A 16,887-nucleotide genomic window follows, 5' to 3' on the forward strand; every position below is an offset into this window, starting at 1 on the left:
AAGGACACAGGGCAATATACAACGGTATAAATCATTACACATAACAGTGAGTTGTATGTACGTAACACAGTGTCAGTTGCATCGCGCCACACTGTGAATACGTAGTAATCAGAATAGTTATTTGCACTGAAGGATACAGGGCAATAAACAACGGCAAAATTCATAACACATAGTGTGTAGTGTGTACATAAACACAGCGTCAGTTGCATCGCACGACTGTGAATACGTAGTAATCGGAATAGCCATTTGCACTGAAGGATAAGGAACAGGGCAATATATAATGGCATAAATCATACACATAACAGTGCGTAGTGTGTACGTAACACAGCGTCCGTTGCATCGCAACAACTGTGAATACGTAGTAATCAGAATAGCCAGTTGCACTGAAGGGTACAGGGCAATATCGTGGCATAAGCATAACACACACATATCAGTGTACATAAACACAGCGTCAGTGGCATCGCACAACTGTGAATCAGAATAGCCAGTTGCACTGAAGGATACAGGGCAATTTATAGCGGCATGAATCATGAACAAATATCAGTGTGTAGAGTGCACGTAAACACAGCGTCATTTCATCGCACAACAACTGTGAATACGTGGTAATCAGAATAGCCATTTGCACTGAAGAAACAGGGCAGCATATAACGGCGCAAATCTTAGCACATATTAGTGTGCAGTGTGAACATAAACACAGCGTCAGTGGCGTAGCGACAACAACTGTGAATACGTGGTTAAATCAGAATGGCCAGTTGCACTTTGGGATACAGTGCAATATATAAGGGCATAACAGTTAAATCATAGCACAAATCAGTGTGCAGTGTGTACATAAACACAGCGTCAGTGGCGTAGCGACAACAACTGTGAATACGTGGTTAATAGAATGGCCAGTTGCACAGAGGGATACAGGGCAATATATAAGGATATAACAGTTAAACCATAGCACATATCAGTGTGCAGTGTGTACATAAACACAGCGTCAGTGGCATAGCGACAACAACTGTGAATACGTGGTAATCAGAATAGCCATTCGCACTGAAAGAAACAGGGCAATATATAACGGCACAAATCATAGCACATATCAGTGTGCAGTGTGAACATAAACACAGCGTCAGTGGCGTAGCGACAACAACTGTGGATACGTGGTTAAATCAGAATGGCCAGTTGCACTGAAGGATACAGGGCAGCCTGACGACATAAGCTGTAAGCTGTGCACCTCCATCACCAGAGCGGGGCGTCCTGGCGCGGCGCTCTCTGTGGCCTGTGTCGCCACATTCCCGGTCCCGCCCTCTGCCAACGGTGAAGATCCGGTTTGTTCGGGTTCGAACCGTTTTGGCGGCTGTAGCCGAATTAGGCGGGACGAGGTGCCGACGAAGAGAGACATCGAGGAAGGCTGGACCGTATAGAGATCAAAAGTTTCGGTTTAAAGTCTGGCCGCGGCGAGACTAAATTTTATCTGCTGTGAGAGCTAGGATCGAACACGGGTCTCCCGTGCGACGGCTTTGGGTTTCGCCACTGAGCCACAGGGGGAAACAACCACTTTCGCGCCTTTAGACACAGAGCCATGGCCTTGCCTCGTCTCTCTGGATGCATCTTCGCATGACTTACCATAGGACGTCGTGAAGACGGAATCTTTCTTGAAGTAGCCTGGCTGTTAGATACCGGGCTAAGTAAAATAATAAAAGTATCCTTTCCGACGAAGCCTATCGCGTTGAGTCCTTCTAGCGAGCCCGCGAAAAGGACCGGAGAGGCGACGGGCAGGTTAAAATGTATCTGCTCGAGAGCCGGGATCGAACACGGGTCTCTCGCGCGAAGGCTTCGGGTTCCGCCACTGGGCCACAGGGGAGAACGACTGTCAACTCTTCTTTGGGCATGAGAGGGCCCACCAGCGGCCGCTGGCGGCAGTGGGCCTCATCCCTGCTGATGCCCGGGTTTATGAGGGCGCGCACTGGTAGACCAGCACATGCCTGTCGTCCGTGAGTGCGGCCTCAGTAGATCCTTGTTTGGGTAGAGCGAGTCAATACCGCACATATCTGGCATGTAGCAGCCATCGGATGCGGGGAGGAAACATGGTGCGTAACCTCTATTGCAACTTCCACAATGACTTCAGATAAGAATTCTAGCGTGAAGAAAGAGATTCTGACGTAATTGTCGCGCCCATGCTATTTATACTGCCCGCGGACCGGTCAGCATTTGCATGTTTTGCGTCAATTGGCCAGCTGTCTCCAGCTGGCGTTTACCTATAAGATTTCAGTGAAAATGGAGAAGGGAGGAGTTCCCATATACGTCAGTATGACGTAATGTCGAAGTGACCGCCTTGAAAGGGAACACAATAACCATAACGCGTTGTTCAGTATAAACGTGGGATTATGAATTATATTGAGAACGTCATACATAGAAAACATGCCGTAATGTACCCTGACTGAGTGTAAACCTTAGACGCATTCATTGTAAAGCGTGCAGCTAGCGATTTGCAAAGATTAATATATTAATATAAAGTTTAATAAAACGTTTCACTCACTTCCGTTCTTCTGGAGGTTCAGCAGGAACACGAATATCTGGTACCGATCCTTTTTAGCAAAGCTTCTTAGCAAATCCAGCTTTATACTGACCCTCGTTTATAAAGCAGTCTGGTGTGTGAAATGATTCGCGCAAACATGAAAGCATTGACGTTGCTCGTGTGGAATATTCCCTTCGAAAACAAAACTCAGCCACTGCGTCTTCAGCGGTTCGGATTCAGAAACATTAAAATGACTGTGTTCGTTATTACACCCAAGAACAGAACACCACAATCGCTTAGACGCCATTCTGCTCATAGACAGTGCTCCGGCACATCAACAATGACCGCGCCGGTCCGGTCCGCGCCGCGCAGACTATGATTGACAGCTACCTCATGTGCGAGGGCGGGTCTGTGTTGAAACGCTCCCGTCAATCAACAATCGTGGGAGGGGCGTCCGTTTTATTGACGTCACAAAAACGAACGGCTCGATTTGAGGCAGGGGAAAACATATAAGGAGATTAAAACAAAACCACTGGATGGATTTTTATCATTATATGATGTTTGTGTACAGGCACTGCCAACACACATTTCAGTACAATCAACTTGTAAAAGTGCATGTACCATTATATGACCCCTTTAACTATTTTAATATGAGTTTATTCTGCTGGTAGGATAAAGCGCCTAATTGTTCCTGTCGGCTGTGTTGAAACAACTCTAACCTGCTGAGCTCTTCTCCGGCGAGGCCCTGCCTCTTCAGTCTGCTCCACTTGGATCAGAATATACTCCTGGGCCTCTTGTACTGCCTCTATCTCTCCCAAAAACGGACCACCAACCTGCAGCTTCAGCAGGGAGTTATCCCGAAAATCAGTAAGATTCATGGCTACAGTGATCAGTTAGGTTAAGGAAAACTTCCATGGACTAGGGATATAAATGAAAATACACAACACAAAACATCCATCAAGCGTTAACCTGAGTGTTTTGGAAGAGCATCGCAAACAGATGTCAGCTGGCCATCGTTTCATTTCGGACAGACAATCCCCTCCCACCAGCAGAAGGTACTTTGCAGCACTTCAGTGCATTGTTCACTCTTCACATTCATCTCTCCAGCTCTGCAGGACTCACAGATTGCCGCAAGTATCAGGCAGATCTGTTGTTATGCACGAAGTCATAGGCAAGACTGTTACCATGACACAGGCCGCTGTAAATAGCAGATGGTGAGATTGTCACAGAAACGGAAATGAATTAGAACAGCCCTTCAGTGCAATCTCCGAACCAAATATAAAATCCCTGCAGGGTCTGAGGAGTTAGCGCAGTGGCACGCATCATCACAATATTTGACTTGTGCATTAATGATTCTTATTTATCAAGTCAAAGCAAACCCATACAATGCAGATTCTCTAAAGTACCATACACAAATGGCTAGGATACAGAAGCTCTCAGTAGATGAGACTGCCAGCATCCTCCAGGGGCTCTCCCTGTCAGGATACATGCTGAAAAACAGCTGATGATCAAAATAAATATAGTTATTGTCACAAAGTCAGACAAATAAAATTGAGCTATGCAAGTAATATAATCATAAGTGCATATTATTAAGAAGAGAAAACGTTGATCAGGTCTGTATAACTTACTGAACAGAGAACAACAATGATGAAGATGGTGAAGATTGTTGCTGTCCTTAAGCAATATCTGTAAAAGCAAATGTAGGCATTTGTTATGACATCTACTTGGCATTTGTTATGACATCTACTTTGCAACAGAAACACAGTTAATGTCCCAGACAGTTGTTTTCAGAGGAGATTTTTAATTAAAATGCTACAGTAAAAGAGCTTTGCACAACCATTTAATATTTTCTGCCTTATCCTACTCAGCTTTGTTAACTTTAGTTCATTTGGGGTCGGTAAGATTTTTTAATGTTTTTGAAAAAAGTGTCCTATGCTCACAAATGCTGCATTTATTTGATAAAAAAAAAAAGAACTATTTTCAATTAATATTTTTTAAAATGTAATTTATTCCTGTGATGGGAAAGCAGAATTTTTAGCAGCCATTTCTCCAGTATTTAGGGTCACATGATCCTTCAGAAATCATTGTAAAATGCTGATTTGGTCCTTAAAAGCCAATTCACACCTCAAGGACCGGCACGTTTGTTGGGTTTTGTTGTATCAGTGTGTTACCCCTTTTGGCGTCTGTTGGCGTTGGTCAGAGTTTGTTTTCACCCGACTGACCATGTTCAATCAGTGTTTGTTGGTGTCTGTTGGGGCAGTGTGAACATGACAGTTATTTTTTTATAAAATTCTAAATCCAACTGCCAACTTGTTTGTTGGCGTTTGTCTGTGCGGTGTGAATTGACCTTAAGAAACATTTCTTATTATCATTAATGCTGAAAACAGTTAACATTTTGGAGGAAACTGTAATACATTTCTGTAAGGATTCTTTGATTAGAAAATGAATAGGAATATGAATCAAAAGTTCATAATAACACCAATAGTAGAAATAGTAGCATGTCACTTTTGATCAATATAAGGCATCCTTGCTGAATAAAACGATGAATTTCTTTTAAAAAGATAAATAAAAAAATCTTACTGACCCCAAACTTTTGAGCGTTAGTGTATGTATGCCATACCTGATGGGGGATGATAGTTTGAAGTAATGTTCACATTTCTCCATGGATGTGATGTGGGAAAGACTGGTCACCTCACTGCCCAGTCTGCACCTCCTCTCCAATTCAGCAGAGTTCGCCTCCCATGATTCCTCTCCAGACCCCAGGCTGGGCTCATGCAGTGTCATGTAGGTTATACTGCACAAAACAGTATAAAAACAGTGGGTTAGACACTGTGGTGCTTGCAAAATATTGCTCTGTTTGTTTGAGCTGTCAGAGACAACTTCTGGCTCAACCAAATAGTTCATGTGTTTGGGACGGGACTATCTGTTTAGTGGTCAAATTAATCAGTTTGATCTGGGAAACCTGTTTGAAACTATCATTATTTCTGCAGTCCCACTTGATGTCCCTAGATTCATAGAAATTAAACACTACCTCTAGGCTAACTTTTAAAATAGAATCCAAAGTAAAACATATGGCTGATTAACTTCTGCAGGTTAAAAGCGATCATTCATATAAATGCTAATAGCAGCCACACAAAAGAAATTAAGACCAACGATAGGTGTTAAAAGCCTGTTATGCTACACAGTTCTGGAGAATCCATGCTAAGACAGGATACAAGTTCCTAGGCATATAGAGGTTTTTGTGTTGATTATAGGCAGCAAGATAGATTATTCCAACTGAGAACACAATATAATCGCTAGCAGCATTAGCATTCAGCTCACTGCCTTACAGAGGGAATGAAAAATGTATTACCAAGGGCAGCAGATAGCAGCCAGCCATATTTACACTACAGTTTACTACATGTAGGCTCCTTGATCTATGGAGCTCTATGGCGGTACTGTAGGGGGCCCACAAATTGTTTGATATCAAACTAATTTGTGAAAAACTGAATTATGTTAAATAAAATAGATTTTAATTTAACTTCAACTACAGCAAGAAGCTAAACATCTGCAATGTTTCATTTTTAAAATATAGCGTGATGTATATGGACATTACAAATTATTATTTTAATGGCTTTGCAATTTAGGAATCATGACAAAGTTTTATAAATATGAATATGGTACCATATGTTATTATAGGCCAAACTAGCAATATCCAATATCCTAGTATCCATGTTTTTCAAGACTAGGGGAATCATTCAAATCATAGGGGAATCAATCAAACCTACTGGGTCCTATGGTTGAGAAAGACTGCAATAAGGGTCCCAGAGGAGACTGAGCCTGGTTTCTCCTAAGTTTTTTTTTCTCTATCCCAAGGTTTATTTTCACTAATGGAGTTTGGGTTCCTTGCCACTGTTACCTTTTGGCTTTCTTAGCTGGGGACACTTTATATTCAGCAATATTATTGATTTGAATGAACTGACACTATTGGATGAAAACTGAACTGAGCTGAATGATGACATCACTGTTTTCTCCGGAGCTGCTTTATAGATTAATTAAACTTATTCCATAATTTATGAACTTTACAGTTATTGAATGGTACTGAATTCTGAACACTGAACTGAATTTATCTGAATAATGGCTGTTTACTATGGTCTTTTTAGAGCTGCTTTACAGCAGAATTAAATACTGTTTTTATCTAGAATCATTATTTTCCTGTTTATCACTGTAAAGCTGCTTTGAAACAATCTATTGTATAAAGCGCTATATAAATAAAGGTGACTTGACCTTACATAGACAAACAATAAATACATTAAAATCCTGTGTATGATTCAATTTGAATTTTCATTGTCAATGAGAAGACTTATCCTACACATCTCAACAACATTAAATACAGGTGTAATCCTTATGCCTATGACTCTTCAAACATTGTTACATAAAAATCACTGGCTTTAGTGAGCGCTTTTAGTTCTGGTAGGGATGCATGGGTGAATCAAGGACACATGCTGAGGAAAACAGGAAATGAATGGAACAATAAGCAAAATGACAAAAATATTGAAGAACTAAGAACTATAGTTGCTTCCCACATCAAAATATTGATTTGTATATAAAAATATAAAACGTTTCAAATGGAAAATTGGGGATTCTTATGCAAATAACATGGCTAATAAACATACCTTACTGGTTAAGCAAACTGTGTGAAATTTTTCCAGTCTGGTATCAAATTTAATCTGCTGGAATCATTCCCGATTATTATAGAGTCTGACAACTGAGAGTGCAGATAGAGTACTGCAGGCAGTGTTTGGTATAATTAAAAAGTACATAGAGGTCAAGCCCACTTCAAGATATCAAAATGCCATACATTATGTGAGGAACTGTTTGCCTTCAACCTGGTAATATATAAAGTAATTGTTGGAAATGAAGGTCACAAAGCCACTTTTTCTCATTACTGAATGAGAACAAGGTCGGTAATTATAGACCCGCAGGTAACATTCATACAGCTGTTCTGCAAAAGCCTCCTTTGACTAAAGCCAAGTCAACAGGTCTTTAGAATCTGCAACTTTGGAAGAAAGAGGGAGAAATTCCCTGTGTATGATTGGTTAATGCTATATAATAACTTGCAAAAGAATATGATATTCTGTAACACTTAACAGATGATTAATGAACATTGAAATAGCCAGAAATGCCATTACAATTTGATTAGTAGGCTATAGTTTGGTATATAATTATAAATGAATCCACATCAACCTCTGATCTTGTCAAAGCATTATATAATGTTTGCAAATGACTTCTTGAAAAACGGTATTTAATTATGAAATATGAGCTACAGTGGATTTTTTATTTACAAACCTTCGTTGAATTGTTTACTGCTGAACAGAAAAGAAAACAAGAACTATAGAACAATCAAAAATTATTAATCACAGTACATATTGTGAAACCAACTAGGAAATATACATAGTCTCACCTGTCATTTTGGGGGAATGTGAGAAGGGGTGACCGTTCTGTGTGGTTGGCTTGGTTGGATTTGCCTTTCAGGAGGTTTACCATGCTGAAGCTGTGCATGGAAACAAGGAGATAACTTATTAAATCCAAGCATGATGTCTGTCATAAATAACATCTCAGCCACATTTAGAAATCAATTATTGACATCCATTTTTAATGACTCTTCTATACAAACTGGCAGGTCAAATAAAATGGAACAAAAAGTCTTTGAGCAGATCTGAAAGTTATTCTTCCTTTTTGGTCTGTTTAGTCATCTTTACAGCACTATCACTATCTTGGTCTAATGTGTCAAACAAGGTCTAAGCTAAATGATCATAACATAAATGTAGATTTGCAAACAAAGCACATGCACAGATAGAGCCCAAGTGGTACTCAAGCACCTGCCCTTTTTCTCTCAGGCTAGATAAGTGCCCTTTTCTTCTAAGTCATAAGTGCATTTTTTAGATTACCCCAATGGCATCAATTCTCAATTAAATGTGTGGCCAAAAACTGCATTAAAGGGATAGTTTATTAGAATTACAATTCTGTCATCATTTACTCACCCGCAAGTTGTTCCAATGTATGAATTTCTTTCTTCTGCTGAACACAAAAGAAGATATTTTGAAGAATGTTGGTAACCAACAGTTGATGGACCCAAAATATCTTCTTTTGTTTTATTTAAGTATTTATTGAATATGAAAGTAATTTAAAGTTGTTCTACAATATCTAACAAATTTATATATATATATATATATATATATATATATATATATATATATATATATATTAGGGCTGTCAAATGATTAATCACGATTAATCACATCCAAAATAAAAGGTTTTTTTTACATAATATATGTGGGTGCACTGTGTATAATTATTTTGTATATATATAAATACACACACATGCATGTATATTTAAGAAAAAAATATTATTTATATATAAAATATTTATATTTATATATAATATAAATTATATATAAATCTATATACAGTATATACATGAAAATATTTCTTAAATATATACAAGCATGTGTGTGTATTTATATATATAAAATAATTATACACAGTGCACCCACATATATTATGTAAAAAAAACTTTTATTTTGGATGTGATTAATCACGATTAATCATTTGACAGCCCTAATATATATATATATATATATATATATATATATATAAGATGAGATTAGTGCCCTTTTTCTCACTTGAGCACCTGCCCCCTCAAATGTCTGTGCACGGCCCTTACAAGTTACACGTCCAAAAGGTTAACAGCAATTGTATAAGTCATCCTTCTGATCCATTGTGTCCTCCTACAACCGTCTGTAGGCAGGCTGTCTTGATGATTTAACTGACACCTCATAACTTGTCAGGGTGGATGGGCATCAGGTGGTGTGCAGATTCACAGAGGCAATACAGTGTGATATGTTTATGACAGGTTTAAGGACAACATCATCCTGCTTGTCCAGGCCTTGAAGACTGAAATAATGTTCTGACCTTGGTTTACATGCTATAAAACACAGTGGCACAATGAAATAAATCAAACAATTGCTTTGTTACCGTTATCTGTGCCAGTGACAGGCTCATGTAATGCATGAATCCCTCACAAAAGTCAGTGCCACAGTGTCATGATTTTAAAGTGTTTATCTTTTATGTGTCCATAGTGTCTTGCACAGGGATACATTCATTTAGACAAGTTGCATTTCTCTTGGGCCTAGAGCAAAGGTCCCATAGCAGTAAAGCAGGGGGTCTGCCAATTGTTTTCCAATTAAAAATGACTTAAGATACAGTATTAACTAAACAACTAACACAGTAACACTTTACAATAAGGTCTCATTAGTTAACATTAGTTAATGCATTAATGAATGTATTGCACACTGTTAGTTACTGATAGTTACAGTATTTATTCATATTTGTTAACATTAGTTTATACAACTGTTCATTGTTAGTTCATGTTAACTCATCTCTGTTAAATAATATAAACATAACACCTTTGATTTTTTTAATGTATTAGTAAATGTTGAAATTAACATTAACTAAGATTAAGAAATGCTTAAAGGGGTCATATAATGGTACATGCACTTTTACAAGTTGATTGTACTGAAATGTGTGTTGGCAGTGCCTGTACACAACCATCATATAATGATAAAAATCCATCCAGTGTTTTTGTTTTAATCTCCTTATATGTTTTCCCCTGCCTCAAATTGAGCCGTTCGTTTTTGTGACGTCAATAAAACGGACGCCCCTCCCACGATTGTTGATTGACAGCAGTGATTCAACACAGACCCGCCCTCGCTCATCCTGTGAATCATAGTCCGCGCGGACCGGCGCGGTCATTGTTGATATGCTGGAGCACTGTCTATGAGCAGAATGGCGTCTAAGCGATTGTGGTGTTCTGTTCTTGGGTGCAATAACGAACACAGCAGCCATTTTAATGTTCCTAAATCCGAACCGCTGAAGACGCAGTGGTTGAGTTTGTTTTCGAAGGGAATATTCCCCACGAGCAACGTCACTGCTCTCATGTTTGCCGAATCATTTCTCAGTGGACTGCTTTATAAACGAGGATCAGTGTAAAGCTGGTTTTGCTGAGAAGCTGCACCTGAATAAAGGATCGGAACCTATTCGTCTTCCTGCTGAACCTTCAGAAGAACTAAAGTGAGTGTAACGTTTTATTAATCTTTATATTAATATTTATATAATCTTTGCAAATCGCCAGCTGCACGCTTCACGATGAATGCGTCGGTTTACACTCAGGGTACATTACAGCATGTTTTCTATGTACAACGTTCTCAATAAAATTCATAATCCCACGTTTATAATGAACAACGCGTGGTTATTGTGTTATTGTGTTACAAACGGTGTATGCGCAGAACAGAGAGGCGGAGTCAGCAAAGCTAATGATTATTTAAAGTCATATACACTGAAACGGCGTGCTGAAAACAGAGCTGTTTTTGACCAGGTAAAATAAGTGTTTTCTTACAATACTAATGAGAATTTTTAATTAAAGTATATTACAAAGTTTTAATTTAGACCCTAAAGAATCATATTAGCTTGTACAAAAATGGCATTATATGACCCCTTTAAGAACCAATGTTAACAAATGGAACTTAAAAGTTCCTCCCAAAATAAAATGCATTAAAAGTAAATTGTTCTGTATATGACATGCAATAATTATTATTTTTTAAATGGGTTTTGCAATATAAGCATCATAAAAAGTAGGCTATATAAATATATTGGTATATGGTACTACATGCATAGTACTGCAGTATCAAAATAATATATTTCAGTATAATTTTAGCCACTGATAGTATTCCTTCATTCGGTAATCACACTTTATCCTCTCAACCTCCTCAGACAAGGATATCTTTATTTACTGTAGTCATAAAGCAGACATCTCACATCTCATATACTAAATAACAACAAAAAATCAATATAAGTCTCAAGAAGAAGAGGGGAAAGAGAAAGGATTGGTTCTGAGCTATTAACACCAGTAGTGTTGATATTTTTCGGCCTGTATGAATAGAACAGATGAAAATCCAGAGAATTCTGCAAGCTAATTACTGGAGCCTCTTCAGTAATCTAATAATCGGGAGAAATTCTTTGTTTGTCGTAATAAATGACAGTTTAAATGGGTAAAGACCCCTTTATCTCTTCAATTGGCTCTGAGTTTGTGTTTGTGTGTGTGTGTGTGTGTGTGTGTGTGTGTGTGTGTGTGTGTGTGTGTGTGTGTGTGTGTGTGTGTGTGTGTGTGTGTGTGTGTGTGTGTGTGTGTGTGTGTGTGTGTGTGTGTGTGTGTGTGTGTGTGTGTGTGTGTGAGTTATGGAGAGGCCTTTGCAAAATGCCAGAATAGATCAATGTTGCTCAGCATAGGCCAGACTATCGAGTCAATCCCAGTCCAATTCTAACGCATCATTGGGCAAATCCCAAACCTCAGCTGCTTAGCATTACAGAGGAATCAGACAACTCACCCACCCCTACCGATGCCTCAGCTCACTGTAAACAGCTGGGATGGGGTATGTGTGTGTGCCTGTGTGCTCCAGACAAGACATAATAGCCATGGCCTCCAGGATATATCCTGGTGTTGAGTTTGGGCAAAAGGGAGATTAGACAGGATATTTCAAGGCCTTTAATCCCTCTCTCTGCAGTTACACAACGGAGAGGAGATTTGAAATGTTAGCTCACCGAATGCAGGATTTATAAATGAAGTAAAGCCTTCTCTTATTGTGCCTGGATCTGAGTGTGTGAGGTCCAGATGTGAATGAAACGAAAGAGGGGGGAGTACATAACCCAGTGGGACACCACCTACCATACTCTGGCCTAGAATACAAGTCTAATTTAATGCTACCCGAGACACTCAATTTCATTCCATGTAAAAACATTTACAGCATTTCAAAAGTTAACATTAGTTAATGCATTAACTATCATTGACTAACAGTATGCAATACATTTTGTTACAGTATTTATTCATATTTGTTAACGTTAGTTAATACAACTGTTCATTGCTAGTTCATGTTAACTCAGGTCTGTTAAATTATATAGACAAATAAAACTTAATTTGAATAATGTATTAGTAAATGTTGTAATTAACATTAACTAAGATTAAAAAATGCTTAAGAGTATTTTTCATTGTTGGTTCATGTTAACTAATGCAGTTAACCAATGTTAACAAATGGAACTTTATTGCTTTAATAATTATTATTTAAATGGATTTGCAATGTGTCACGGAACGCGCAATTACGCCTCCCTCTGGTCTCATCCGCTCCACCTCCCCGGAATTTTAGAACTGCACTTCCCATCTGTCCCTCTGATTATTATCAATCTCCATCCCTGCCTGGTTTATCTGATCATCCTCCTCTCGTCACCTGTTCATCATTATCTCCCCTTTATCTGGACTATCCCTTTCATTGTTAGTTTGCGAAGTCTTGTTTTGCCCCGCAGACATTACCAAGCGTCTCTCCCCATCTCCCGTTATTATCTGTTCCTTAGATCTTTGCCTGGACTCTGGACTCTGTGAACCTTTGCTGCCTGCCTCGACCTTCGCCTGTGTTTCGTTTCGAGTACTGGATTGTCCCTTTATCTGAGCCTGTTTCAGTTCATGTCTGCTTATCTCTGCTTTATTGCATGTGTGAATAAATTACTGCAAATGGATCTAAACGCCTCTGACTCACCATTACAGAAGACTTCGCCACCACCAGATCCAGCAGATTTTCTCCGCCTCGCCCAGGAGGTTTCTTCGCAAGCATCAGAGTTGGCTGCACATCGCCAGCAGCTGGTTAAACTGACTAATCTCACGGAGGAACTGGTGAAATCGATGCACGCTCTCACCCCAGCGATCACGGCCGCTAATCAGGCTCCTGCACCCGCTGCACCTGCTCCTTCACAGCCAGTTGTGAGTACCTCTTCCAGTAATCCCAAGATGTCACTCCCCGAAAAATTCAATGGATCACCCATCCTTTGTAAGGGTTTTCTGATGCAGTGTGAGATTTATTTTAAACAGTCACGGGAACACACCACCGACGACAGCCGTATCTTTTTTGTGTGTTCACTCCTCACTGGAAAAGCGCTGGAATGGGCAACGGCGATGTGGTCAGGAGGTCAGCTTTCTACTATCTCTTATGATATGTTTGTTACTCACTTCAGAGAGGTGTTTGAACACCCGGCAGATGGAAAGGATCCGGGGGAGCTTCTTCTTTCGTTACGCCAGGGAAGTTCCACAGCGGCTGATTACACCCTCACATTTCGGACGCTCGCAGCACAAACGGGCTGGGCAGAGGAACCGCTCAAGCTTTTATACCGAAAGGGTCTCATCTCGGAACTTCAGGGAGAGCTAGCCTGCCGCGATGATGGAAAGACTTTAAATCAGATCATGGATCTCGCTATTCGTCTCGACCATCTCATCCGGGCTCGTCGCTCATCGAACAAAACTAACTTCTTCTTTAATCCCCCTGTCAGCACAGAACCCGAGCCTATGCAGATCGGCTTCACACATATCACTACGGCCGAGCGGGAGAGGAGAAGGCGGAATAATCTATGCATGTATTGCGCTCAACCTGGTCATCTGCGAGCTTCCTGTCCCATGAGACCCCCTGGGAGACCCACATCCACAGATTCTATTGCGGTGAGTCCTCATGTTTCATCTCTAAATTCACTCATGTTAGAGATTTCCCTATATTCAGATGGAAAGAGTGTTAAAACTACAGCTTTGATTGACTCTGGAGCGGCAGGGAACTTTGTTGATCTTGCTTTTGCCAAAAATCATTGTCTTTCTCTCGTCTCTTGTGACCCTCGTATGGCAGTGGCCGCGCTGGATGGGCGTCCCCTGGGGACAGGGAGAGTGCAGTACATCACACAACCCCTCACGCTTAACATCGGTCCACAGCACACAGAAACTATACAACTTTTTTCCATTAACTCGCCTCTTCATCCTGTAATCCTAGGATTTCCCTGGTTGGAGAATCACAATCCACAGATTTCCTGGTCAGAGAGGAGGATTTCCCAGTGGTCTCCTCTGTGTCAGAAGAACTGCGTGCCCGCTGTCCAAGGTCCTGAGGCATGTCTCGTATCATCTGAGGAAGTGAATCTTCAAGATTTACCGGCAGTTTATCATGATTTAAGCCTGGCATTCAGCGAGAGAGAAGCTGATCAATTACCCCCACATCGAGCGGGCGACTGTGCCATTGAACTTCTTCCTGGAGCAGTTCCACCCCGCGGGAGAGTTTACCCGTTATCTCAGCCTGAGACGGAGTCTATGAAAACCTACATCGACGAGCAACTGTCTAAGGGCTTTATTACTACCTCTACATCCCCTGCTTCAGCTGGATTCTTCTTCGTGAAGAAGAAGGATGGTGGTCTCCGGCCGTGTATTGACTTTCGTGGTCTTAATGAAGTGACGGTTAAATATCGATACCCGCTGCCTTTAGTTCCTGCTGCCTTGGAGATGCTTCGCACAGCCCGGTACTTCACCAAGCTGGACCTACGAAATGCGTATAATCTTATCCGCATACGCAAGGGTGACGAGTGGAAGACAGCGTTCTCTACGACTTCCGGTCACTATGAATATCGGGTTATGCCGTTCGGACTTTCCAATAGTCCCTCCGTGTTTCAGGCTTTCGTCAACGAAATCTTCCGGGACATGCTTAACCGAAACGTCATAGTCTACATAGATGACATCCTGATCTATTCTGAGACCCTCGAGGCGCACGTTAGGGATGTGCGAGCCGTCCTGAAACGCCTAATCGAAAATCAACTTTATGCAAAGATCCAGAAATGTGAGTTTCATCAGACCCGAATCTCCTTCCTGGGCTACATTATCAGCGCCGAAGGGGTCTTTATGGATGACAGCAAGGTCCAGGCTGTGGTCAATTGGCCTCAACCCTCGTCTGTGAAGGAGTTGCAGCGCTTTCTGGGGTTTGCCAATTTTTATCGCAGATTTATACGAAACTTCAGCATTATCGTGGCTCCTCTCACCTCCCTTCTCCAGGGGGGGGGGAGGGGGTTCAGATGGTCCCCCGAGTGCACTTCGGCATTTGAACGGCTGAAAGAGAAATTCACCACAGCTCCCATTCTGCATCACCCTAATCCAGAGAGGGAGTTTATCGTCGAGGTGGATGCTTCGAACACAGGAGTGGGTGCGATTCTTTCTCAACGCCATGGTAACCCGGCCAAAATGTTCCCCTGTGCGTTTCATTCTCGCAAGCTCAATTCAGCTGAGCGTAATTATGATGTGGGCGATCGTGAACTCCTGGCCATGAAGGCAGCTTTTGAAGAGTGGAGGCACTGGTTGGAGGGCGCACGTCAGCCTTTTACTGTCCTCACGGACCACAGAAATCTGGAGTACATCAGATCCGCCAAGCGTTTGAATGCGCGTCAAGCTCGCTGGTCTTTGTTCTTCTCCCGATTTAACTTCAAGATCACTTACAGACCGGGGTCTAAGAACGGGAAGGCCGACGCTCTCTCTCGTCTGTTCGATAGTCCCAATGAACCCTCCAAACCAGAGTCTATTCTTCCCCCCACGCTGATCGTGGCACCCGTGCAATGGGATATAATAGCTGAAGTCACTGCTTCACAGCGAGATCATGCTGCTCCGCCTGAATGCCCTGCGGATCGTCTCTTTGTTCCTCTCGAGCTCCGCCATCGTGTCCTTCAATGGGTTCACTGCACTCCCAGCGCTGGACATCCGGGCATTTCTGCTACCACTCAGCTCGTCTCCAATCGTTTCTGGTGGTCAACTTTGCAAGCCGACGTCATCACTTTCATCCATCAATGTGTCCTTTGCAATACCGTCAAATCCTCTCATCTCAAGCCTGCTGGTCTATTACAACCTCTACCTGTTCCTCAGCGCCCCTGGTCCCACATTGCCGTGGACTTCGTTACTGATCTGCCTCGGTCCCAGGGATTTACGACCATCCTGTCAGTAGTTGATCGTTTTTCCAAGTCATGCCGCTTTATTCCTATGGCCGGATTGCCTACCGCCCTTCAGACAGCTGAGGTTCTCTTGAATCATGTGTTCCGACTCTTCGGACTCCCAGATGACATTGTTTCTGACCGCGGTCCCCAGTTTTCATCTAGAGTCTGGAAGGAGCTCTGCACTAAGCTAAACATCAACGTAAGCCTCACATCTGGATATCATCCTCAGGCCAACGGTCAGGTGGAACGGCTTAACCAGGATCTCATTCGTTTTCTGCGCACCTATTGCCACCAGAATCAACACGACTGGAGTCGCTTTTTGGTCTGGGCTGAGTACGCCCAGAATTCTCTGTTGAAACCTGCTACAGGACTAACCCCATTTCAATGTGTTCTAGGCTTTCAACCTCCGTTTTTCCCGTGGGCTGGAGAGCCATCTGATCTCCCTGCAGTGGATGCGTGGCTACGGCGCAGCGAGGCTACCTGGGACTCCGCCCACGTCCACTTGCAGCGTGCTATCCGCCACT

General features: G+C 41.6%; 1 protein-coding gene across 1 annotated transcript in view; it reads right to left on the reverse strand.

Annotated features, from left to right (window-relative positions):
* oca2 (oculocutaneous albinism II) overlaps positions 1 to 16,887 on the reverse strand; it is a 132,458-nt gene that overhangs the window by 106,101 nt on the left and 9,470 nt on the right. The window contains exons 4-8 of the mRNA XM_056253957.1: positions 7,944 to 8,033; positions 5,121 to 5,294; positions 4,129 to 4,186; positions 3,929 to 4,001; positions 3,220 to 3,380 (exon numbers count right to left, since the gene is read on the reverse strand). Coding sequence (XP_056109932.1) covers positions 3,220 to 3,380; positions 3,929 to 4,001; positions 4,129 to 4,186; positions 5,121 to 5,294; positions 7,944 to 8,033 — 556 coding nt within the window. The remainder of the gene's footprint in view (positions 1 to 3,219; positions 3,381 to 3,928; positions 4,002 to 4,128; positions 4,187 to 5,120; positions 5,295 to 7,943; positions 8,034 to 16,887) is intronic.

The sequence above is a fragment of the Rhinichthys klamathensis genome, unplaced genomic scaffold, assembly GCF_029890125.1.
Source record: "Rhinichthys klamathensis goyatoka isolate OS25496 unplaced genomic scaffold, OSU_Roscu_1.1 h1tg000109l_1, whole genome shotgun sequence".
Lineage (NCBI taxonomy): Eukaryota > Metazoa > Chordata > Actinopteri > Cypriniformes > Leuciscidae > Rhinichthys > Rhinichthys klamathensis.